This window comes from Myxocyprinus asiaticus, chromosome 46, assembly GCF_019703515.2.
Source record: "Myxocyprinus asiaticus isolate MX2 ecotype Aquarium Trade chromosome 46, UBuf_Myxa_2, whole genome shotgun sequence".
In the NCBI taxonomy this organism is placed as follows: Eukaryota; Metazoa; Chordata; class Actinopteri; order Cypriniformes; family Catostomidae; genus Myxocyprinus; species Myxocyprinus asiaticus.
In genome coordinates this window covers 4,817,997-4,843,568 of record NC_059389.1, presented here as the reverse complement: position 1 = coordinate 4,843,568, position 25,572 = coordinate 4,817,997, and the positions used below count along the sequence as shown (strand labels likewise).

At 38.5% G+C, this 25,572-nt stretch overlaps 1 protein-coding gene across 2 annotated transcripts in view; it reads left to right on the top strand.

Annotated features, from left to right (window-relative positions):
• Positions 1-25,259, top strand: part of shisal1b (shisa like 1b) — a 57,026-nt gene extending 31,767 nt beyond the window's left edge. The window contains exons 3-6 of one of the 2 annotated variants that reach the window (XM_051690304.1): positions 8,536-8,749; positions 10,578-10,907; positions 10,997-11,077; positions 21,590-25,255. In XM_051690304.1, coding sequence (XP_051546264.1) covers positions 8,536-8,749; positions 10,578-10,907; positions 10,997-11,021 — 569 coding nt within the window. In that variant the 3' untranslated portion in view covers positions 11,022-11,077; positions 21,590-25,255. Of the gene's footprint in view, positions 1-8,535; positions 8,750-10,577; positions 10,908-10,996; positions 11,078-21,589 lie in introns of both variants that reach the window. The other variant, XM_051690305.1, reaches the window with a different exon arrangement.
• The last annotated feature ends 313 nt before the right edge of the window (positions 25,260-25,572 follow it).

Here is a 25,572-nt window from a genome sequence, read left to right as displayed (position 1 = left end):
CGTAACACTAGAGAGAAAATGAATGGGATGTTTACTGTTGAGATCTATAAAACCTGTAGCCAATGAGCAAGTAGGTCTATTGGTGTGCATATTATTTATATAACAAAAAGGAAAAATGAAAACTTGAAATCTGTTATTTTTAATAAAAAGAAATAAATAAAATAAAAACTGCTCCTGAGACATAAAATTGTCTGTAGCTAAGAAACACCGTCAGAAACAAGTCTCAAATGGCCATTCATTCCCCTGAACTGTTCTCTGAGCCGTCCAAATTGTCTGGTCTATTGTCCATTTGTGGCTCACAGAGATTTCGATGGTGTCCAACTGAGGTCTCACTCTGCTGGGAGAGTGTTAGTCCCAAAACATTGATCGGGTTGCAGGACTCTGTGAGATTACTGGCTCAAATTGGAAAAACCTCTTTAATTATTTACGACTGGTGCAAGTTATTTCTTCTGCAGCGGAGTGTGAAGCCCTAGGCAGCATGGTGAAAATCATCCTGAAACAAATAGAAGGATGGTGTCATGAGTCTTTAGACATATAGACATACAGTGCATTCAGAAAGTATTCAGACCCCTTAATTTTTTTTACATTTTGTTATGTTGCAGCCTTATACTAAAATGTTTTAAATTCTTTCTTTTTTTTCACATCAATTTACACTCCATACCCCATAATGACAAAGCCAAAACCAGATTGTTGATAACTTCAGAAAGTTAAAGAAAAAACTGAAATATCGCATTGACATTAGTATTCAGAGCCTTTGCTATGACACTTGAAATTTAGCTCAGGTGCATCCCATTTCTCTGGATCATCTTTGAGATGTTTCTACACTTTGATTGGAGTCCACCTGTGGCAAATTAAATTGACTGGACATGATTTGGAAAGGCACACACCTGTCTATATAAGGGCTCACAGCTGAAAATGCATATCAGAGCAAAAACCAAAACATGAGGTCAAAGGAACTGCCTGCAGAGCTCAGAGACAGGATTGTGTCAAGGCACAGATCTTGGGGAAGGCTACAAAATGTTTTGGCTGCATAGAAGGTTCCCAAGAGCACATTGTCATCCATAATTCTTAAATGGAAGAAGTTTGGAACAACCAGGACTCTTCCTAGAAATGGCCGCCGGCCAAACTGAGCAATCGGGGGAGAAGGGCCTTGGTATGAGAGGTGACCAAGAATCTGATGGTCACTCTGGTTGAGCTCCAGACGTCTCATGTGTGGAGATGGGAGAAACTTGCAGAAGGACAGCCATCACTGCAACACTCCACCAATCTGGGCTTTATGGCAGAGTGACCAGACCGAAGCCTCTCCTCAGTGCAAGACACATTAAAAACACCTAAAGGACTCTCAGACTGTGAGAAACAAGATGAAATGAACAATCTCTGGTCTGATGAAACGAAGATTGAACTGTTTGGCCTCAATTCCAAGCGTCATGTCTGGAGGAAAACAGGCACCGCTCATCACCTGTGCAATACCATCCCAACGGTGATGCATGGTGGTGGTAGCATCATGCTGTGGGGGTGTTTTTCAGATGCAGGGACTGGGGGACTTTTCAGGATTGAAGGAAAGCTTAACGCAGCAAAATACAGAGATATCCTTAATGAAAACCTGGTCCAGAGCGCATGTAACCTCAGACTGGGCCAAAGGTTCACCTTCCAACAGGACAATGACTCTAAGCACACAGCCAAGACAACGCAAGAGTCGCTTAGGGACAACTCTGTGAATGTCCATGAGTGGCCCAGCCAGAGCCCGGACTTGAACCCAATCAAACATCTCTGGAGAGACCTGAAAATGGCTATCCACTGACAGTCCCCATCCAATCTGACAGCTTGAGAGGATCTGCAGAGTAGAATGGCAGAAAATCCCCAAATCCAGGTGTGCAAAGCTTATAATAATAATAATAATTCCAATTCCAATAAAAGGGCCAATGGGGGCCAGCTTGTCACATCATACCATAAAAGACTTTAGGCTGTAATCGCTGCCAAAGGTGCTTCAACTAAGTACTGAGTTAAGAGTCTGAATACTTATGTAAATATGATATATATATATATATACAGTATATATTTTATTTTTTATTTTTTTTCCTTTTTCTCCCAATTTGGAATGCCCAATTCCCAATGTGCTTTTAAGTCCTCGTGGTGGCGTAGTGATTCGCCTCAGTCCAGGTGGCGGAGGACGAATCCCAGATGCCTCCGCGTCTGAGATCGTCAACCCGTGCATCTTATCACGTGGCTTGATGAGCGCGCTGCCACGGAGACATAGCACATGTGGAGGCTTCACGGCACCCACCGTGGCAACCACGCTCAACTCACCACGTGCCCCACTGAGTACGAACCACATTATAGCGATCACGAGGAGGTTACCCCATGTGACTCTACCCTCCCTAGCAACCGGGCCAATTTGGTTGCTTAGGAGACCTGGCTGGATGTAAATATGATATTTACATTTTTTCTTTTTAATAAATTTGCAAAGTTATAAAAAATCTGTTTTTTGCTTTGTCATTATGGGGTATGGAGTGTAGATTGAAGTGAAGAAATAAATGAAACATTTTAGCATAAGGATGCAACATAACAAAATGTGAAATAAAATGAAGGGGTCTGAATACATTCTGAATGCACTGTACTTCTTTTTTCATTTTGTATTTGAGCTGCATGCAGTGTGAATTTCAGGGCGTCAATTTTAAAGGAATTTCTATTGGTAATTTTTTAACCTGGTCTCATGGAATCACGGTATAATACCTACATTTTTGCAAAATTATTATAATAATTTTTATTTTATTTTTTTTTATTTTTTTTGTGGCTATTTGTACGTATCATGGCAGTTTCCTGGTGAAATTAACAATAGATGCACTACAGCAACAATGACTTTTATTCACTTTCTCACAAATCACGAGTAAAACGACAGATTATCAGTTCATAAACACTTTTCATTCTGTTCCTCACACAGTGCTATCTTATGACATCTAAACACTTTTACTATAGCGCATGACTTGTAAGGTGATACATTTTAACATTTGCAATACATAACCAATTACATTTAGAAGCTTGATCACGTGCCATCAAATTGCACGGTAGCTCGACTGATAGAGCATTGCACTTGCAAAGCAAAAGACCCCAATGCAATTTGATGGCTGAAGAGCATGCGAGTCGACACGTGAGACTATCAGTTAGGTTTAGGATTAAGTTTTAGGGTGGAGAGGTAGGTTTTATGGATTTAAAACTTGATAAAGCATTATCCTTAAAAACCTCATCTGTTTGGGAGAACTTTTTACTCGCTTTTAGCACCACACAGTGGACATTTCACCTCGGAACTGCCGTGATACGTGCAAGGAACCATGTAATATTTTGCTTAAATGTCGCCAAAGTCACGTCATGTTCATGAGAACAGGCTGTAATTTTAGTACGTAACCTATATGTGGAAGTTTTTTCTTTCACACCCTAAATTGTCTTGTCCAAACTTCAGCTATCCTAAAGTCAGCGGCATTCATAAACCATTTTACTTCCCCAATTTAATGGGTTTTGCAAGGATATTAAATGAGAATCAAGCAGGGTGGGACCTGGGGTTTTTGAAAAAATATCAAGTACAGTCACTGAGCACTTTATAGAAACACCTGTCCACCTAATTATTCATCCGATTATCTAATCAGCCAATCATGTGGCAGCAGTGCAATGGATAAAATCATGCAGATATGGGTCAGGAGCTTCAGTTAATATTCATATCAACCATCAGAATGGGGAAAAAATGTGATCTCACTGATTTTGACCATTGCATGATTGTTGGTATTTCTATAACTGCTGATCTCCTGGGATTTTCACGCACAATAGTCTCTAAAGTTTACTCAGAATGGTGCCCAAAACAACCAGTGAGCAGCAGTTCTGTGGACGGAAAAGCCTTGTTGAAGAGAGAGGTCAACGGAGAATGGCCAGACTGGTTCGAACTGACAGAAATGCTATGGTAACTCAGATAACCACTCTGTACAATTGTTGTGAGCAGAATAGCATCTCAGAATACGTCGAACCTTGAGGCGGATGGGCTACAACAGCAGAAGACCACGTCAGGCTCTTTATTAGGACCATAGTGTTCCTAATAAAGTGCTCAGTGAGTGTATATTCTGATTGACTGTGACTGTGTCATTCCACTTAGCGGTTTTGCCTTCAGACCAATTACTGACTTTAGTGGTTACTGAAATGTTGTTTGAAAATGCGGTTCCTTATGTAATATGTATGAATTAAATAAATTGACTCCCTTGCTTGCAGAGTTTGAGAATCATAAAGACCTTCACCTTATCATAACATCAAAGAGGTTGTATATTTTTAAGCCTTTTTTCAAAGCTCTTCAAACAAACAATGGCTATTATTTTTCTCAAGAAACTCAAGCTCAACTTAATAAACAATTTCACTTATGTCAGTTTTCGCAGCATATTATAAAGATTTATCAGAAAGACTTTTATCTGAGAGGACTGTTTCTCGTCTTCACCTATGATCGCATCAGAGCTAATTAGACTAAAACTTGTGATTGAAATTCAAAACAAGCATATCTGGTGCTGACTTGAAAGAAAACTGAATTCTCACTTGATGTTTGTGAGCTGTTATGTCTGGCTGTTCAGTTTGGGTTGTTCGGGGTGAATCATGTCAACAGGGGTTAGTTGCACAGAGCTGTCACTCTCTGTTCTGAGTTCTGACAAGAATAATTCACCAGAACTGTGACTGTCATATTTAAAAAAAAAAAAAACATGTGAGTTAACTCTAGAATCTGCCGGAATCAGAGAAAAAATTATTCCAACCACGTTTTTATGGTTCAGAATAACATTCAATTTAATTTCCATATCTGAAGACTCCACTAAATGTGGTGAGCATCATAAAACCCGAAAAATGAACTTAAATGCAGTGATTCACTCAAAATCATATCTTTTTAATAAAAGAACTTGGCTGTAAATCAGAAGATTTATTTCCTATTAGAACTGACAGCTAATGCTGGAGCCATGATGCAACAAATGTTCCAAATGTGTTGGGCTATAGTGCTCATGTGGGTGATGCAGACTCGAGTCTGACCTGCGACATATCCCATTCCTATTTCCTATTAACTTGTTACTATTCTGCCTTAAAAAGTCGAAATGTGGTAACTACACCAACACTGAAATGGAGAAAAATGGCTTAGATTTTAATTTTGATGAAATAGGTACAGTAGTCACTGTGTTTTGCCTTTACATGGCAGCATATGTCTAATAAAAGCAAATATAGGGGTTCAATACAAGATCAGCTCAATCAACACTATATGTTGCATAATGGTGATTACTACAAAAAATAATGGACTCGTCCCCTTGTTTATTTAAACAAAAAATACAACTACATCTACAAAGGAAGTAAGTCGCTTCGGATAAAAGTGTCTGCCAAATGTATAAATGTAAATGTAAGTAAATGGGGCCAGTGCAAAAACATTAAAATACACAGCATTTGAACCTCCTGAGACCTGAGAGTGACTGCTGTGTGCATTTTTCATTCCCTTTTTGATTTGTAACTAGTAGCACTAAAGAAACATGCAAAACAAAATAACACTTTTCCTTAAATTGATGTCAACATATGTGGACAGTGGGACTAAGTTGTGAAATTTTAAATAATACCAAGCTATAGACAGTCAGATTTGTTTTAATAAAATTGTTTATTATGTTTCCAGGAGTGTTGGTTATTCATGTCATTTTGAGACATTACAGACATTACATCAGAAATTTGCATAAATAATTATTATTCAAAGTAATGGCCAGCATCATTCAGTCACTGCCAACTATGTTAAAATAAAATTCTACATTATACATTTCTTAAGCAATGTACTGATCACCATTGCCCCATGTCTGCCAAACATGTTGAGTGATCCAAACATCATCGGCAGCTTGAAACTGAACTTTTGACCGGATGTTAAGAGTGGATGCTCTTGGCTTTATAGGAAAGCTATAGGATGCTCCCTTGCTCCCTAATTAGGGAATAACTTAACCTCCAGTGTGCTGTCTGTCTGCCCTGGTCTCAGAACAGTTTGAAATTAACCTTATTTTCATTCTAACTCCGTATACAGGCACTGAAAGCAACATTTTCCAGTTTTTGGATGCATCCATTTATTCTCAATCTGATAATTGCACTGTGAATATGGCATGAAAATCCATGAAAATGAGCTTGTAGTCCACGTACATGGTCATTGTGTTTAGCAGCATGGCGTTTCGTGATACATCAATGAAATGTTTAAAATGGCATATCAGATGAAACTAGAGACTCTACTCTTTTGATTTAAACAGGTTTTAATGTAGAAACTTAATGAGGTTTCTTTCCAGATGTAGTTTTGTTGCCGTTTCTACCAAAGACAAAGTGAGCTGTGATCAGCGCCATGTTGTTTTGTCACATGACTCGGTGCGTCGAAAGTTTAACCCTTTAATGACAGCCCAGAGTCTTCTGAACTGAGATCAGTAGGTTTAGATGAAATTACATTATGCATAGCCTATAGCGAAGCCAAAAAGTAATGTCCACGCATGTGGACGCGGGTTCTCAGGAGGTTAAAAGTATAGCCATAAGACGAATACATTACACGTGTTAACATAATTTTAGTGTGATTAAATCGCCTACTAACTATTTGTGTAAGTTATATCCAATATTACAACTTTGTTGTCATGACGACGTAATATAGATAAACCCTTTAATCTCATTTTTGGATATAACTTTACACAGATAAGGTTAGTAAACAATTGTATCACACTAAAATCATGTTAGCATGCATATTGTTTATGCCTAGTGTCTATACCTTTGAAACTGGGTGTATTTTATCATTTAAGAACTGGCCCAATTCACTTCCATTGTAAGTGCCTCACTGTAACCGTGATTTTTCCTTCTTATTTTTTTAAACGAGGGTCTACGTTTTTTGGTGGTAATCAACATTAGGTAACAAAAGCTGTCGATTGAGCTTAACTTGTATTGAACCTAAGTCAACATGAAACCAGCATTCGTAGCCCAATTTACTTCCGTAACATCACATGTTTCTGAGTTAAACAGGATATTCAATGAGAAAAAAACAATGTAGGGTGGAACTTATCCATCAGGAATTGATTGGATCATGAAAAGTTGGGATTGCTTATCAGAATGAAGCCATATGGTTGGAGGTTGAGGCAGTGTTGTAGTCAAGTCATCAATTTATCTATCTCTATCTAATCTTGTTGTATATAGGCCTATACAGTAATCAAAGAAGTAAAAAAAGAGATGTCAGGAAAACACTTTCCACTGTAAACAACAGTTTTATTTATTTATTTATTTCTCAGGTTTTGTCCTCTAGTGTTATATTATCAAAATGCATTATAATTCAGGCGTTGGGGCAATTCACATGATTTTTCATGGATGGATGGACGTTTGTCCTTTTAACAATGGGATTCCCTAACTGTTTTAGCCTACATTTCTGATAAACTCGCATCACACGAGCCTAACTGTGTAAAACCTAACTACGTAAAACTGCACCTGTCATAAACGCATAAACACACGTCAACATGATCTCATGTTCCCATTATAATTATAACTTGTAATAATGATTTACGATTTTGTTCCACATATATTTGATTTTTCTACGTATGTGCCGCCACACAGATTCTGAAAAATCCTATACGAGTTCTAGACAAATTTGTACAGGTACGTTTTCTACTGAGGTGAAAGTTTTGAGAGGACTTGAGTCGCAACGTGTTCGTTGTTAACGGTTTCTGTCATTTGATTTGCTCATGTCTCTTATATCGTCAGTGAGCATCAGAATAACATTCTTACAGTACGACTTTAACCATGTATTATGCACCACCGACTAAATGGTGAGTTGATTCCTCAAATTCCAGTATTCTCCCTCGCTATACCACTTCAACAGAGGCAGAATATTTGTATGAATAAACAGAGGCAGAGTTATTTTGCATTATAATAGATTTGTGAGTACACATGACATGTTTTGAGTGGCACACGCACCCTCTGAATGAGAGCAGGGAGATTTGAGAGTGCGCATGCAGTTCTGAATGAAAGCAAAGGAAACCCGTGTAACAGGTACATGGCATGACATTCATGTGATCTCATGCCATAAAAGGGCAGAACACAAAAGTTAACGGTTGTAACGAGTCCTCTGCTCCAAGTCAGAATGCACCCAATGATCGAGTCTAAGTCTGAGTCATTAGTGTTCAAGTCTGAGACGAGTCACGAGTCATCAATATCGCAACTCAAGTCAGACTTGTGTCCGAGTCCTGGACTCAAGTACTACAACACTGGGTTGAGGTGTTGAAAAGTAAGAGTGCTTGGTGACATCATACAAATTTGAAAGTTGTTTCAGAGGCGGAGCAAACTGATGAAAGATAACAAAGGCAAACATTTTCTGTGCAATATCGTATAGCAAAAAGGCGCAAAAAATCAGACCAGGAGCATGTATTAAAAAGTAAATATGGTCAGTTTTGGTTTTTATGTTGACTATCTGCAATCCTACAATTTTGCACACTAAATGTCCTGTTTTTGCACCTTTTTTTTTTCTTTTTTTTTTTTTTACAGTTTTTTCTGCACACTTTCGGGTGTGCGAACCTTACTCTGATCACAAGGGGCGCTACCACTTTGGATTCCACTGTCCTCGTCTCTCAGACAATAAGACGTATATGTTCTGCTGTCACCATAACAACACAGCCTTCAAGTACTGTTGCAACGAGACCGAGTTCCAGACAGTCATGGGGGTCAACCTGACCACATCTCCAGATGGTTACACTCACAAGTGAGTTTCCTGGCTGCAAGAAAAACCTAATGACATTATTCTGCCTAACATTTCCTTTGTGCTCCACAAAAGTAAGTACGTCGTACGAGTTCGGAACAACATAGGGATGAGTAAATGATGACAGAATTTTCATTTTTGGGTGAACTATCCCTTTAAGGCATTTATTGAAAGAACAGACAGCCTGATGTGAAGCCATTTCATTCTCATCAGTGGTCAGCAGGATGCAGCAGTGATATTTACTGCTGGCCTGAGGTTAAATCACCATAGATTCTCAGAAGCACCCCCATCTTGGGATGGTCCAATGTTCTTTTCAGTCTGGTGCAGATATGAGTTATTGTTTGTCCAGCTGTTGTTGTCCTCTTGGCAGAATGCATTAATGCCACACTGACATCAGCAACCTGAGGTGTATAGTTATAGTATGCTTAAGTAAATTTTTTTAATATTTCTATTTGACTTCAGTATAAATACTTCTGTTGAGTTTCGCTTTTACGTCACTACATTTTGAAGCAAAATTAATGCTTTTCTTACATTTATTTTTGTTACTTTGTGTGTAAACACCGCAAAATAAAATAATGCAGCTGCAAATGAAAACTGCATGCGGCTAAGTGATAGCGATGATGTTCGAATTCTGAACGAATCATTTGAGAGGAATCTCTTGATCAATTAGATTGTTTTCAGTCGGTCAAATTGGTTCAAAAAGCTATCTGAATGATTCATTTCAAGAATCGATTTGTGAATCAGAATATTACTTATACGAACGAATAGACTTCATACCGCCATGCCCCGTCACTCAACCACAGTATATTGTCATGGGTATTATTCTGCTGTGACATTATTTATGCCATTTACTTTAAGTACATTTAATAACAGTGACTTTAATACTTTAAATTAAGTATTTTAACATTTAACTTTTACTTGAGTAAATTTCCATAAAAGTATCTTTACTTAAGTATGACAATTGTGTACATTTTTGGGTACATACAGTATTTTTTTCGTTGTTAAAATGTTTTTGTAAAAGTATTTTAAAAATGTAAAATACTCTTATGTTTTCCAGCTTCATATGCAGAGAAAATATTAGGGAGAGCCATTTGTAGATTAATTAAAACATTAAAGCTCGTGCCACCAAACAAAACTGCAAAAAGAAATATTTCCTGAACACATGCTAAAAAAAAAAAAATGTTTTAAAAGCACCACAGAACCACTTTTACAGAGAAATCAACCTACAAATGGCTTATCTATATTTAAAGGAATATTCTGGGTTCAATACAAGTTAAGCTCAATCGACAGCATTTGTGGCATAATGTTGGAGGGTTTACAGGCAGAAATGTGAAGCTTATAATTTTATAAAAGCAATGACATTAATGCTTCAATTAAAACTCATGTATTATTTGAGCTGTAAAGTTGTTTAAATCGTCATTTTCACGGTCATTTTAGGATTTATTGACATTACATCGTCATGGCAACGAACTTGTAAAACTGGCTATAACATTACACCAAAAAGGCTAGTGAGCAATTTTATCACCCTAAAATCATGTTAATACACATATTGTTTATGTTTTGTGGCTATACTAGTGAGTATTTTAATGTTTACAGGTGGGCCCCATTCACTTCCATTGTAAGTGCCACACTGGATCCTACATTTTTGCTTTTTTTAAAGAAAAGAAGGTGCAAGTCAAAATTAATTTTTGTGGTAATCAATATTATACCACAAATGCTATCGATTTAGCTTAACTTGTATTGAACCCAGAATGTTCCTTTAAGTGTTGAAAAAAATATGCACTGCAGTTTTAAGAGGGTCTAAATTTGTCTTCTTTTCTCTCTGTCACAGCAATTACTCTGCCTTAATCGGCGTGTGGATCTATGGATTTTTCGTCATGGTGCTGTTAGCCCTTGACTTCCTGTATTATTCTGCCATGAACTATGAAGTGTGTCGGGTATATCTAGAGAAGTGCGGTCTGGGGGGCCGCTGGCTGAAACAGGCCCGCACTCAGTGGCACGCCACTGGGCAGGAGGAGAATGACGGGCGGCCTGTTCAACCTAGAGCTCTATCAGAACCTCATGAGCAACATCATCAACACAGCTGCAGTCAGACCAGACACAGCATGATAGAGGACACACATAACACAACACAGATTGCACACAACACAGCAACAGCCTGGTGAGTGTAAACAAAAAACACACTTCCAAAGATCAGATTGCATACTTCCATATTACTCTTACTAATTCTACAGTGTGTAAATTCTACAGTGTCTCTTGTGTGGAACTACTTTGAATCGGGTGACAATGACAGCAGAAAGACACAGCTTCAACATTCAGAATTCAGTTAATGTGAGTTAATAATGTGCTTTTTGTTTCAGTGTTTTGTTTATTACTGAGTTACTCTGAAACATGGGTGACATACTGTATAGAGACATGAAGAATAAAGTTATTTAAATTTATTTTGAAGTTGTGTAATTAAATATTAGTGATTTGAAACAAGGTAGCATAAAAAAGAAAAACTACCAAACTTGCATTATCGGCAGATGTTGTTATAAATAATCGGATTCGGATATCGTATCAGCACACAGATTTTGTATTGATGTATCCCTAATCTTCCACAATGCAATGCACTCAATTTGATATTTCATTTCCAGTGTTATAAATGAAGTTAACATATATTTAATTGGAATAAAGATGCAAAATAATCATATTCATTTCTGAGATAATAACTCACTGATTTAAACATGCAATGTAATGAGCTCATGTGGCAACAATGTAGCATACTACTGTTTGAAACGTTTATTGTTGCATACGGTTTCACATAGTCTTTTTAAAAATTGAATGCTGTACACAGTAGATACTGTGCAGTATGCAGTATGCAGTAAGCAGCACACTAGTGTTCTATTTTGAACAATTTCCATCAGAGGAGTTTGTTTAGCATTGTGAATATTCATCAAATCCCAAACACACACATACTCTTTCTGGTATATCCTCTCTAGGGAGACAGCACTGTTCCACATAATTGGCTGGGGACCAAATGTATCATCCAGCACTTAAATAAAATACACAAACACAAGATCTGTTTGTTAGCAGAACTAGGTCATAATCGATCATATATTTTTCTGTTGCTAGTTTCTGACTTTGATTCTGAAATATACAGGTTGAAACTGTAAATAAGTAAATAAATACTTCCCCCGAAGAACATAACTGTAGGAGTCTGGGAACTTGTAAACACAAGTTTGTTTCCCACTGGACTATAAAAACCAATGCACTCTGACACCTGGAAATTGCGCAAAAGCAGCCAATCAGATTGGAGCTTGCTAGCTCTCACCATTATTGTGTGCAATAGACCTTGTTCACACTCCAGATTTTGGAACGTGGAAGTAAACGTTTGCAGGGTAAACTCCGACAGTGGTGAATGGGAGCAAATATTATTTTCACTTACCCATTTGCTTCAAGACCAAAAGAAAAAGTCCACTATTACATTTGAATGACTTTCCAGAAGAGAAAAAAAATAGAGAGCAGTGGATTAAGACAGTAAAGTGGGAGAAGATGCCAAATATATTGTCACTCTCTCAGCAGCTGTAATAGAAACCCCCTCGCAGCTGTGGTAATTCATTTTTTTTAAACTAATTATATAATAATATAACACAAAGCATAATGTTATACATTTACACTCAATATTTAAAACATTTATAATATAAAAAAAATAGCGAGATTTACGCTGATATATACGGTGGAAACGCGTCATCACAGACCATGAAAAGGGACTATATTCTTCAGACGGTCTGTAGGTATGCTGTCTAAGGCTGAAACTACAGGGGAACACACACATACAGTACACACACACCATTATCTTACAGTATACAAGCATGTCAACCTGACTTTAGCTTTGTTAGTGTGAGTGAATATCAGTCTAATTAAGCCTGTCATTGCTGCTAAAGCCTCTCATTAACAATCACAGGAGTCTTAGAGAGCTTGTAAGCAGAGAGTTCAACATTGCAGCTAAATTAATTGACAGCTGCTGAATATGAAACTGAAGATTTTGTGTGTGAGCTTTACACAGTTTTCAAAGCAGGCTTAGCTAAATAAAAAAACAATTGCATTAGTTTGGTGCAGAAAAAGGTTTTCAGAGCAACGAAAAACATGCAACATTTTTTTTAGCAATTCGGTTCGGTGACATTAAATGCCGCAAAATTGACATATTTTTAACATTAAATGTGTTCTGATTGGTTGCGTTTTTGTGAGAGAAGCAAGTTCACAGTGGTCACTTATTTACGTGAGAACTTGTTGTTTTAGCGCTACAAGAAAAGCTTTTCAAAGTGGCACGCGTTCATGCAAGAACTTGCATTGCGTTTTTGTCACGCTATGAGAGAAGCATGTTTACGGTGGTCACTTGTTCATGTGAGAACTTGCGTTGTTTGATTACTACAAGAAAAGCTAGTTCACAGTGGCATGCATTTTGACACAAAAACTAGTGTTGTTTTGCTGCACTAGGAGAGAAGCATGTTCACGTGAGAACTTGCATTGTTTTAGCGCTACAAGAAAAGCATGTTCACAGTGGCATGCATGTTCATGCGTGAACTAGCGTTGTTTTTAGCACTACAAGAAAAGATTGTTCACAGTGGCACGCATGTTCACGCAACAACATGCATTGTTTTAGCGTTATAAGAAAAGTTCGTTCACAGTGGGACGCGTGTTCATGCAACTTGCGTTGCATTTTTGTTGCGCTATGAGAGAAGCCCGTTCACAGCGATCAATTGTTCATGAGAGAACTTGCATTGTTTTAGAGCTCTAAGAAAAGCTCGTTCACAGTGGCACGTGTGCACGTGAGAACTTGCGTTGTTTTAGCACTACTAGAAAAGCTTGTTCACAGTGGCACGTTTGCTCACGTGAAAACTTGCGTTGTTTTTAGGCGCTACAAGAAAAGCTTTTTCAAAGAGGCACACTTTCACACAAGAACTTGCATTGTTTTAGCGCTACAAGAAAAGCATGTTCACAGTTGCTCGTGTGTTCATGTGAGAACTTGCGTTGTTTTAGCGCTACAAAAAAAAGCTCTTTCACAGTGGCACAAGTTCACACAAGAACTTGAGCTGCATTTTTGTCATGATATGAGAGAAGCACATTCACAGTGGTCATTTGTTTTAAGGGAGAATTTGCTTGCTTTTAGTGCTACAAGAAAAGATTTTTCAAATTGGCACATGTGTTCGTACAAGAAATTGCATTGTTTTTAGTGCTACAAGAAAAGTATGTTCACAGTTACACGTGTGTTTACGCGAGAACTTGCGTTGTTTTAGCGTTACAAGAAAAGCTATTTTACAGTGGGACATGTTTATGCAAGAACTTGCATTGCGTTTTTGTCACGCTAGGAGTAAAGCATTTTCACAGTGGTCACTCGTTCATGTGAGAACTTGCGTAGTTTTAGCGCTACCATAAAAGCTTGTTCACAGTGGCACATGTGAATGCAAGAACTTGCGTTGTTTAGGGCTAAAAACAAACACAAGTTCCCTATCTGTCACTCACTCGATGTTGTGTCGATGTAGTGACACTAGGGGTCACTCTTGGGAGCCCGAAACACCTCTGGTCTTTGAAGAAAGGCCAATGAGAATTGGCGAGTGGTATTTGCATACCACTCCCCCGAACATACGGGTATAAAAGGAGCTGGTATGCAACCACTCATTCAGATTTTCTCTTCGGAGCCGAACGGTTGATGCTCACTGAGCTGAATTCTCACAGCTGTTCATTCACCTCTGCTGGATCTGACGGCGCTTTCAGCGGCTTCTTCCCCTCTGGAGCCCCCAACCCGTCGCGATGGCTGGTCCGGACCGTCCGACTCGGCTTCGCGATTCAGTTCGCCAGGCGTCCGCCCAGGGTTCAGCGGCGTCCACTTCACCTCGGTGAAGGGCGAGAATGCCACTACCTTGCGTGCGGAAATCGCTACCCTCCTACGGAAGGGTGTGATAGAGCCTGTCCCTCCGGCCGAGATGAAGAAGGGGTTTTACAGCCCCTACATCACTGTTCCGAAGAAAGGCAGTGGGTTGCGGCCAATCTTGGACCTGCGAGTACTGAACCGAGCTATACACAGACTCCCGTTCAAGATGCTGAAGCAAAAACGCATTCTAGCGAGCGTCTGGCATCAAGATTGGTTCGCGGCGGTAGACCTGAAGGACGCGTACTTCCATGTCTCGATTCTACCTCGACACTGATCCTTCCTGCAGTTTGCATTCGAGAGTCGGGCGTATCAGTACAAGGTCCTCCCTTTCGGCCTGTCCTTGTCCCCTCGCGTCTTCACGAAGGTCGCAGAGGCAGCCCTTGCCCCGTTAAGGGAAGTGGGCATTCGCATCTTCAACTATCTCGACTGGCTAATCCTAGCTCACTCTTGGGATGTGTAGTGTGCGCACAGGGACCTGGTGCTCTCGCACCTCAGCCGACTAAGTCTTCGGATCAACTGGGAAAAGAGCAAGCTCCTCCCGGTTCAGAGCATCTCTTTTCTTGGCTTGGAGTTGGACTCAGTCTCGATGACGGTGCACCTCACGAACGAGCGTGCACAGTCGGTGCTGACCTGTTTGAATGTTTTCAGACAGAAGACTGCGGTTCCACTGAAACTGTTTTAGAGGCTCCTGGGGCATATGGCATCCTCAGCGGTGGCCACTCCGCTTGGGTTGATGCATATGAGACCGCTTCAGCACTGGCACCAACTCGAGTCCCGAGATGGGCATGGCGCTGCGGGACACATCGAGTGGCCATCACGCCGGTCTGTCGCCGCCTCTTCAGCCCTTGCACTGACCTCACATTTCTATGGGCAGGCGTTCACTTAGAGCAGGTCTCCAGGCACGTCGTGGTTATGACAGATGCCTCCAAAACGGGCTGGGGCACTGTATGCAACGGGCACACCGCTGCGGCTCCTGGACGGGCCCGCAACTACATTGGCACATCAACTGCCTCGAGTTGTTGGCAATTCTGCTCGCCCTGTGGAGGTTTCGGCCGTCGATCCAGGGCAAGCATGTGTTAGTTCGGACAGACAACATGGCAACGGTGGCATACATCAACCATCAAGGCAGTTTACGCTAACGTTGTATGTCACAACTCGCATGCCGTCTCCTCCTCTGGAGTCAGCAGCACCTCAAGTCGCTGCGAGCCACTAACATCCCGGGCGACCTCAACACTGCAGCGGACGCGCTGTCACGACAGGTTACGAGACTCCACCCTCAGGTGGTCCAGCTGATTTGGAGTCGATTCAGGCAGGCACAGGTAGACCTGTTCGCTTCCCGAGAATCCTCCCACTGCCCGCTCTGGTACGCCCTGACCGAGGTACCTCTCGGTATAGACGCGCTGGCACACAGCTGGCCCCCTGGACTACGCAAATAAGCGTTTCCCACAGTGAGCCTACTTGCACAGACCCTGTGCAAGGTCAGGGAGGACGAGGAGCAGGTCATCCTGGTAGCACCCTACTGGCCCACCCAGACGTGGTTCTCGGACCTCATGCTCTTCACGAGAATGCTGGTGCACAGGCACACAGTGGTCTCCCCGTCTCGCACCATCAGTTCACGTAACACAGTTCAGCTAGTTGTGGTGTTTCGTATAGGGACCCCTAGTGTCACTACATTGACACAACGTCGAGTAGGGAAGATCCTGGTTACTTTCGTAACCTCCGTTCCCTGATAGAGGGAACGAGACTTTGTGTCCCTCCTGCCACAATGCTGGACTACCCGCTGAAATGGCCGGGATCTTGTCTCGGCTCCTCAGCACAAAACCTGAATGAGTGGTTGCATACCAGCTCCTTTTATACCCGTATGTTCGGGGAAATGGTATGCAAATACCACTCGCCAATTCTCATTGGACTTTTTTCAAAGACCAGAGGTGTTTCAGGCTCCCAAGAGTGACCCCTAGTGTCACTACATCGACACAACATCTCGTTCCCTCCATCAGGGAACGGAGGTTACGAAAGTAACCAGGACGTTCTCCCATGAACAATAATGCGACAAAAATGCAACCAGAGAAGCTCGTTTACGGTGGCGAGCAAGTTCGAGTGAGAACTTGCATTACAAGTTCTCATGTGTCCACCCAAACGGGGTGTATCACAATTTTGACTAAAAAATTACTTAAATTTCAAGTTGTTTCTAACCTTTAAAAGTTCATCAGTATCAACTGCAATTTTATTGAAAAGACAGACCGCACATTTTAATTACAAATTTTCATTTTGTGTGCATAAGAAAGAAAGTCAAATGGGTTTGGAACTACAGGAGCGATTTTTTTTGGTGAACTATTTCTTTAAACAGACAATTGTCCAGCTTGATAGTAGAGGCTGAAAAAAAGCACATGGCAAAAGCACCGCATGTTATTGTAACTGCTTGAAGACCTGAATGCCCTGTCATACGAGTGCTCCGAGATCTTTAAAAAACCCCTCCCCTAGAGCATTGTGAGAAATTACAGAACTGGCCCCTGCTCAGAGGGGAACATCTGTTACAGAGAGAAAGAGAGAGAGACAAAGAAGAGGTCCCTGACCAAAATAGAACTTACTGAATTCAATTAATGTTTAAAATCTATTCATGAAACATTTTATATGGGTCAGATCATTCGCTGCCCATTTAATGTGTTTTTATTTAAGGGCTACGTGCAGTTTCCCCTCCTGCGGGCCTGAGAAAACACAGCCAGTGTCTTTAAATGGCATCTGACTCTTATATTGTGTGATCTATAGAGGGGCAGAAGCCCAGGGGAATGATGATCAAAGATCTTGTGTTGTTTGGGCAGCAGCATCTGTCATGCATGGAAATCAGCTTTGAAAGACTATAAAATGGGTAAACTTTATTAACAATTGTTTTTCAATGCTCCCTTAAGAAACATTCAAGATACATCTCGGATAGTTTTATTTGAAGCTCTTGGTTACTCAGCATGACTTATGTTTTTTTGGACATTGTCAAGTTGTTTCATGTTTTACTAAGTTCTGTTTCATTTAATCCTTAAAGGAAGAGTTTACCCAAAAATGAAAAGTGTGTCATAATTTATTAACCTTCATGTTATTCCAAACCAGTTGGACTTTCTTTCTTCTGTGAAACACAAAAGAGATTATAGGCAAAAGTTAGCCTCTGTCACCATTTACTTTCATTGCACCTTTTTTCTACATACAATAAGTAAATGGTGACTGAGGCTAACGTTTTGCCTAACATCTCCTTTTTGTGTTCCACACAGTGTTCTTAAAAAGAAAACAAAAGAAAAGAGAAAAATAAATAAATAAATAAATATATATATATATATATATATATATATATATATATATATATATATATATATATATATATATATATATATATATATAATACCGGTCAAAAGTTTTGAAACACTTACTCTTTCTTTATTATAATTTATTTATTTTTTTATTTATTTTTTTTTTCACATTTTGGAATAATAGTAAAGTCATCAAAACTATGGAATAACACAAATGGAACTATGGGAATTATGTTGTGACTAAACAAAATCCAAAATAAATCAAAACTGTGTTATATTTGAGCATCTTCAAAGTAGTCACCCTTTGCCTAGAATTTGCAGACATGTACTCTTGACATTTTCTCAACCAACTTCTTGAGGTATCACCCTGGGATGATTTTTAAACAGTATCGAAGGAGTTCCCATCTATGTTGGGCACTTACTGGCTGCTTTTCTTAATTATTTGGTCCAAGTCATCAATTTCAGAAACATTTTTTTTAAATTAAATTTTAGTTTTATAATGAAATAAATTAATATGGTGGCACAATTATATTTTTGTCTATAAAACTAATTTCAAACATTTAAGCATACGCCTTCAGATCAAAAGATTTTTAAGATCATGAGAAACATTTCAGTCAAGTGTTTCAAAACTTTTGACCGGTAGTGTATATATTGTTACTGATAATAAAGACAAGACAAAATGTAGCATCATGATGATAATCAAACGGTTTGAATTTAAAACATACCGTTTACGGAAATATGATGAGAAAAAAAATTATACGGCAAGATATTAACAATGCACTAATGCTGTTTTTTATTATTTATTTGTTTTTAAAGTAAAAACAAACCAAAGAATTGATTCTAGTAATCCATTGATGGTGCGCAAGTTGAACACCTGTACAATGAACTTTAGCTCACTCAAACGCATCCTGTTTATGCAAGATTAATCAGCTATATCCACAACATAAATGTAATATTACAACTTACATCTGCACAGACAATAAAGTGAATGAACAGGTGAACTTGAACCAAGTTAGCTACGCGCTATACCAGTTTTACCGATTAATCGGTGCCGATATTTGCTTTTTGGAATTAACGTTATTGGTAAAAATCTATGCCGATAGTTTTTTAATTTTTTTATTCCTCCGTGTTCCTCTGTGGCCGGCGCTTGAGGATTCTACACTTAGAACAGTGGCCTCTAAAATGAAAACAATCATGTAGGGATTTGCTATATCTAAATCTTTCATCATCGACAGTATTTTCTATATACTGTATATATACACACAAAACCATCATCTGGTGAATACATATGTTATATAAAGCTTCATTTGTTAAATACGTATTTATAGAGTATTAAAAAAGAGCCAAGTCTCTGTTATTTCAAAATAAGTGTCCCTTGTGTGTTTAGGGCTTATTTATAGTTTACAGTCCCACATTATGCAATAAATTAGGATTTTGGTTGAACAATAAACTGCATCTGGGATTTTATTAATTTTGGATTCGTGTAGCCTCTATGTCTGTGCCCGTCATAGTAAGGAAAGAAAAATAAATGTTTTTCTATAAATCGATTTTAAAAACTGTCAGTTGATTAATTGGATATTGTGGTCTTTTCCACCTCCTAAGTTATCGGTATCTGCTGAATATACTTTTGGTCAGCCTCTAGTTCATACATTTTTCAAAATATTTCAATATTTGGTCTGTTACAGTTTGTCATGTTGCACATTATCGTTGACTAAAATGTGTTATTTCTGTCAATTAAAATTGTGCCATTTTAGTTTGTAAAACTGAACTAAAATGAATTAATATGAAATGATGAAATATTGACTACATTTAAATTTGTTTTAAATTTAAAACATTAACACTGGTTCCATTCAGCAAATCTCCATTTGCCAAGGTATCTCATTGCCATCTACGAGACACAGTGTTGTTTAAGAGATCTAATTTGTTATCTTACAGTCTCGAACCTGTTTGCTACGGCTGGTTTTGTATGGACAGGTTAGTTCTATTTTAATGTGGAGCTAATGTTAGCACTGTCTAACCTCTCCGTCTCCTGCTGCTCTGGTCAGGGTTACATACAGTATGTCTGATTCACACCAGAGACTTGACCTGGATTTAGAGGAGGGACCTGGAGATGGTACAGGATGTATTATTAGGGAAAGTATGTCTCTCTCTTGTACTGTGAGCAGATTTCAGTAGAAAAAAATCTCTGTCGCAAAGCATTTGACAAGACAACATTAAACTGACAGTGAGAGATTAAGTACAACAACAGAAGGTTCATTATGTTAATTATGTTTTTATGGTACTGTATAAACTGTGCTGAAATTTATTTGATTTTAAATAGATACAACAACAACTAAAAAAAAGAAAATTTGGTGTTCACCCCTGTATTGCCCATACGGTAAAAGTTGGTTAGAAATTTTTGTCTATGATTTTTAACTCCAGAATTAAATCTGAAAGATAAAGGTTCCAATTAGAACCAAAAGGGTTTTTGTACCCTGATGCCATTAAAGAACCTTTTGGAGTTCCACACTAGATTTTAAAGGAATAAAATTCCTTAACATTTTATGCTATATAAAACCGATATAGCGCGTAGCTAACTTGGTTCAACAGATTTTTATTTAATGCCTTTGAAATATTAATTCTACATGGCTACAATGGCTGTTTAGATGAAATGATGGTTCCTCTGATTAAAAACAAAAAACACTTTTATGCTATTTTAGAGCAAAAACATAATTATCGAGATATATATAGAATATCGTCAATTTGCAGAAAAATATCGAGATATAAATTCTGAAGCCATGTCGCCCAGCCCTAAAAGGTATGCAAAAAAATGTCCAACTTCCTGAAAGATATTACTGAAATAAGTGTCGTGAGATATCTCACCGGTCTCTGTGACAGCTCTAGACTCTGTAAACAGCAAACAAAAATGTGTCCGCGGGCCGCAGTCTCTGACGTTTTCGACCTGTCAATCATTTTGCACGTTCTCATTGTATTGTAATTGCAGAGAATTATTGAGGCTTAATGCCATTTTTATGCCATGTTGTTCATAACATTTGTCAGTTGAGGGTGCTATTTTGCTGCTGTTGTTTTTAACAACCGTTTCTGCATGATGTCAGCCTCAATAAAGCTAATTTGGTATCTTTGGAATGCAGGGTTTGGAATAGGGAAAGAGGGGGCGTGGCTAATCCAACGGCTCAATCTCATGGAAGTAGAACGGCTAAAATCACTTACAGCACCTTTAAGTCTTGTAGACTTCATGTTGTCCTCTGGTTAATGTGTGCTGTGGCTGATAATGGTGAGGGAATGAGAGCAGAACTTCTGTCCACACTAATGCTGCATCCTTTCACCCCATCTGACAGATAATTAGCTCACCATATGGACTCTGTTTCTGAATTAATTGGAAAAGGCCTAGACAAGCCACCTGACTGGAGGCTGACTTGATTTCATTATTTACCCTCTTATTGCAACACACAGAAAACACCTCAGACAACACCCAAGACAACAAATTGGAAATATATTCGGTTAAATCTCTGATCTTTCTGCTTTTCCTTTATTAGTGCCGTTAGCTTAGTCTAGTTTCACTATTATTACTATTGCTCATATTAAAGACATTTCACCGTTCACATTAAGGTCTTCTTCTTTCTTCCTTTTTGACAGATATGAGGACCAACTGTTGGCATCCCCCAACGAGGAAGTGCATCATGGAAATATAGTACATGCCCCCTGCTGCGTGGACCTAAATATGCCTCGGGGGCCAAATGGCCCGAAGCTGCTCATTGTGGTCCATATCACACTAAGCACAACCTTCAACCCCTCTACAAAACCAAAACTACCAGAACCACAGAAGAACCAGTGAGGAGCTAGATGGGTTTCTGAAGGAGTACAACAAGCTGTATTGAGATGTGCGGAAGTCCAGAAGCAAACCTCGGACTGATGCAAAAAAATTCACATGAGCACTAGAAAGTCGAGACAGAAACGCAGAAAATGCCGAGACTCAACATCTATTAGATGTTTTTGGGGGACCTTTGTAGCCGTTTTGCACTTTTTTTGTCTGGATTAAACTTTCTGTAACTGTGCGATGTTGGTTTATTTATTCATGGTCAGGGAATATTTTGACAAATGAGAACCGAAAGATGGATCAGAGTCCTCCAACATCATTTACAAGATTCTCACTACCTGTTATGCCTTCTTATGAATTAGAAATTATATGACCTTATAGTAGTAAATGTCACTCACTTGGCATCATTTTCTGGTTAAAAATACGTGAAATTAATGTTTGTTTTTGACTGCTGTGATATTATAAAATTGTTCTCATTTGTGAGAATCATTGAGGTAACCAATTGTGTTAAGGGTTTTGTCCATTTTTATTTTATTTCATGCCCTGAGGATCACTGTATTGTTTGTGTGCGCTCGTGCATGTGTGAGTGTGCCACTTCATGTTGTTGAGACTGGGAAGAAATTATTCTGCAGTATTCCCTTTGTTAACTATATTAATTGGTTGAGTTCATTTAGATTTCATTTTCATTTTAGTTTTCAAGTGATCTGCCAAAATAAAAAGACTAAAAACTATTACACTCTTTGTGCGTTTCAAAATATTGCAGTCATTAATTTTCAGAAAGGTCAACAGCAAATGTGTTAGCTTCGAAAACAACATGAAAAACCATTCGCAACATATTTTACTTACGTAATGGTGTTCAAATAAAATAGGGAAAGTAGGGAAATCAAAATTAGTTTTTTCAATTTTAAAACGTAACGCTGTAAACCCTAAAACGACAGTAAAAGTGACGATTTAAACAACTTCAGAGCTCAAATAATACACAAGTTTTAACAGAGGAATTAATGCACCCTTTTCACACTTCCGTGTTCGCAAAGCGGAAGTCGTTAACCAGTGCCACTACATTGTTCCTGTTTGCACAAATTCTAAAATATAACGTCTGGGGTTGTGTTTCCATGAATTTCCAAAAGATGCTGAACTTTGTACGAGCTCGTGGTTTCAGGCAATTAAACGCAAAGGAGATAACTTCGCTATTAAATGAGGAAGCACTTTAGTCTGTGAGCAGTATTTTCAAGATGAGGACTGGCAGAAATTGCTCACAGGTGGAATTGTGAAACGCTTTGAAATCTGAGCTGTGCCGTCACAGTTTCAATGGAATGATTACACATCACAACCGACACAGGACTGTGTGTTTGACAGGGTTAAAAATCAGGGGAAATGTGCATAAATGTCATGAAAATGTACACACATACGGATCTTATTGGTGCTTATCTTTAAGCATTTATTTACATATATATTTATTTAAGCAAAATATAATTATTTTTCTTTTGATTTTGGGGTGAAATATGACCTGGACATGTTCTTGACAGATTTCATGACATTCAAAAACACACATACTAACGAAATGTTTCTTGAAACACACTGGGATTACTTCTGCCAAATAAATGCATACATAAAATATATACATATATTTTAAAACTGCCACATCAAAATGTATGGTAATTTAGTTAGTTGTCCTCAGTTATATGATTTAACTCTTGGTATCACAGATGTACAAGCATTGAATGAGTTTTAAATAACCTGTTGCCACTTTTCAGGGATCATTCCTTGACCTATTGTGCAATCAACATGACATTCTGGGATAGAAGGAAAACTCATTATTTCAGTAATTGGACTGAATTGAAAACCGAGATTTGCTGTATGTGATTGCAACTGTCAACTTGCAGCTTGAAAATGGCTTCACAAACAATAAATAACAGTCCTAACCTTATTTAAAGAGTTGAATGTCACGAAAACAGTTGCCTTACCGTCAATTTTCACCTGTATTTTACGGCTTTGTGGCTTTTACCTCACAACAGGTGGTTTGGTAAGACACACTCTTGTGGTGTGTTTCATAAGTGAGTATAACAGGTGTGTTTTCACAATCAGGCGAACAGTTCTTGGGGAACCGCGCAGCTGGAAAAACATTTTTGTGCTGAAGTAAATAAACCAGAAAAGATTAAGTACTTTCTACATTGAATGGGTTAGTTAACGGTAAGCGTGAACTAGAAAATACTATGTAAATTCTACATTTGTGATATAATTAATAAGTACAATTTTTTTTTATTATTATTTACATTTTTACTTAAAGTACCATATACATCAGATTTGTAAGTAAAAGTAACTGTATTAACCGAAATGTTTAAGTTAAATTTACTCACTTTAATCAATATTATGTCATGAAGTAAATTTTACTTCTACTTTTAACTGTGTGAAATAAAAGTAATTTTTATTAGTCTTTTTGTGTGTGTGTGTGCCTTCCAAAAATGTTTTAAATGTCATATCCATCACAGAATGAATGGTGATTTAAAACGTATTTGGGGAAAAAAGACAAAAATTACAGAATTCTCTTGTGATACGTGCACATCCACGAGACATTGTTGGCAGACAAACTAAATAAACTAAAAACGTGTTTAAAGGGAACTTTTATTTCTAAAAGTCCACAGTGACCATAGTTGAAGAAACATTCTACGACTCTTATCACAGTTTGAGTAATTTGGTTTTCTCAGTGAAACATTGAATCTGAAATATTGTGAGAAAGATCTCCAGTGGTGACTCATCCATCTTTCCTGCCTGGGGTCTGTGATGATTAGAACATCAGCGGGGGGTTTCAGTCATAGTTTATTGGCGTATGTACTCATTTAAACCATTCGCTGCCTTCAGTAGCCCCCCGACAACACTGTCCCCCCCAGAAACCACCCTACTGTCACACCTCCACAATAGTGATACGTCATTAGCCGTCTTGTAGTGGACACGGTGACATCTCAGGAGGAACTGGACTTTGATAGATGTTTTATGTCTTACAGTTACAAAGTTCAAGATGAGTCTATCTGAGTGGTCTGGTCACTCAAGGCATTTATGTAGGCTGCTTTTGAAGTTATTAAAGGAAAAAGTTCATGGTGATGGTGTATTCGGCCCCATTTCGCGGCTGGCCCACCAGAAAAATTCCTGGTTCTCCCTATGGCTCTCCCTAATTCACCATTAAAACGGCATGAGAGCGTCTATTCGCCCACACCCCGAACCCTGTTCACTGAGAGTAAACCTGCACATAATGCTTTTGCCATTTAGATTAAGTGAAAACAATTCACTGTATCCAATTTAGGAGAACACACATTAAGGAAATTAAATTACAGGGGAGGGTGGGGGGGTGTTCTTGGAGAGAAATGCACTTTAAGTGCTGACATCGAGAGCAGATAGCTTCAGTTTTCCTCGTAAAGGTTAGAAATTGCGCCAATGTGTCATTGGATTTGTATAAATTCTTATCAAAGCACTTTTAAAGGATTTATTCGCTTTCTATCTTCCATGGAGCACAACAGTAGAAATTTTGAAGAGTTGTACTTATTTTTTACAATAAATTGGGACTGAAGTATCATAGAAGTTGTCAATGTCCATATGATTTTCAAGTCTTGCAAAACTATATGAGAGCTTTGTGTGAGGAACAGGCCGAAATTAAGTTGTTACATCTTGTGGCTATATTTTTGAAACAGTGTGTATATTAACATTTATGAACTGGCCCCCATTCACTTTCTTTATAAGTGCAATAACCATGATTTATGCTTCTTTCTTTTTATATATATACTGTATATAAACAAAGGAAAAGTCGAAA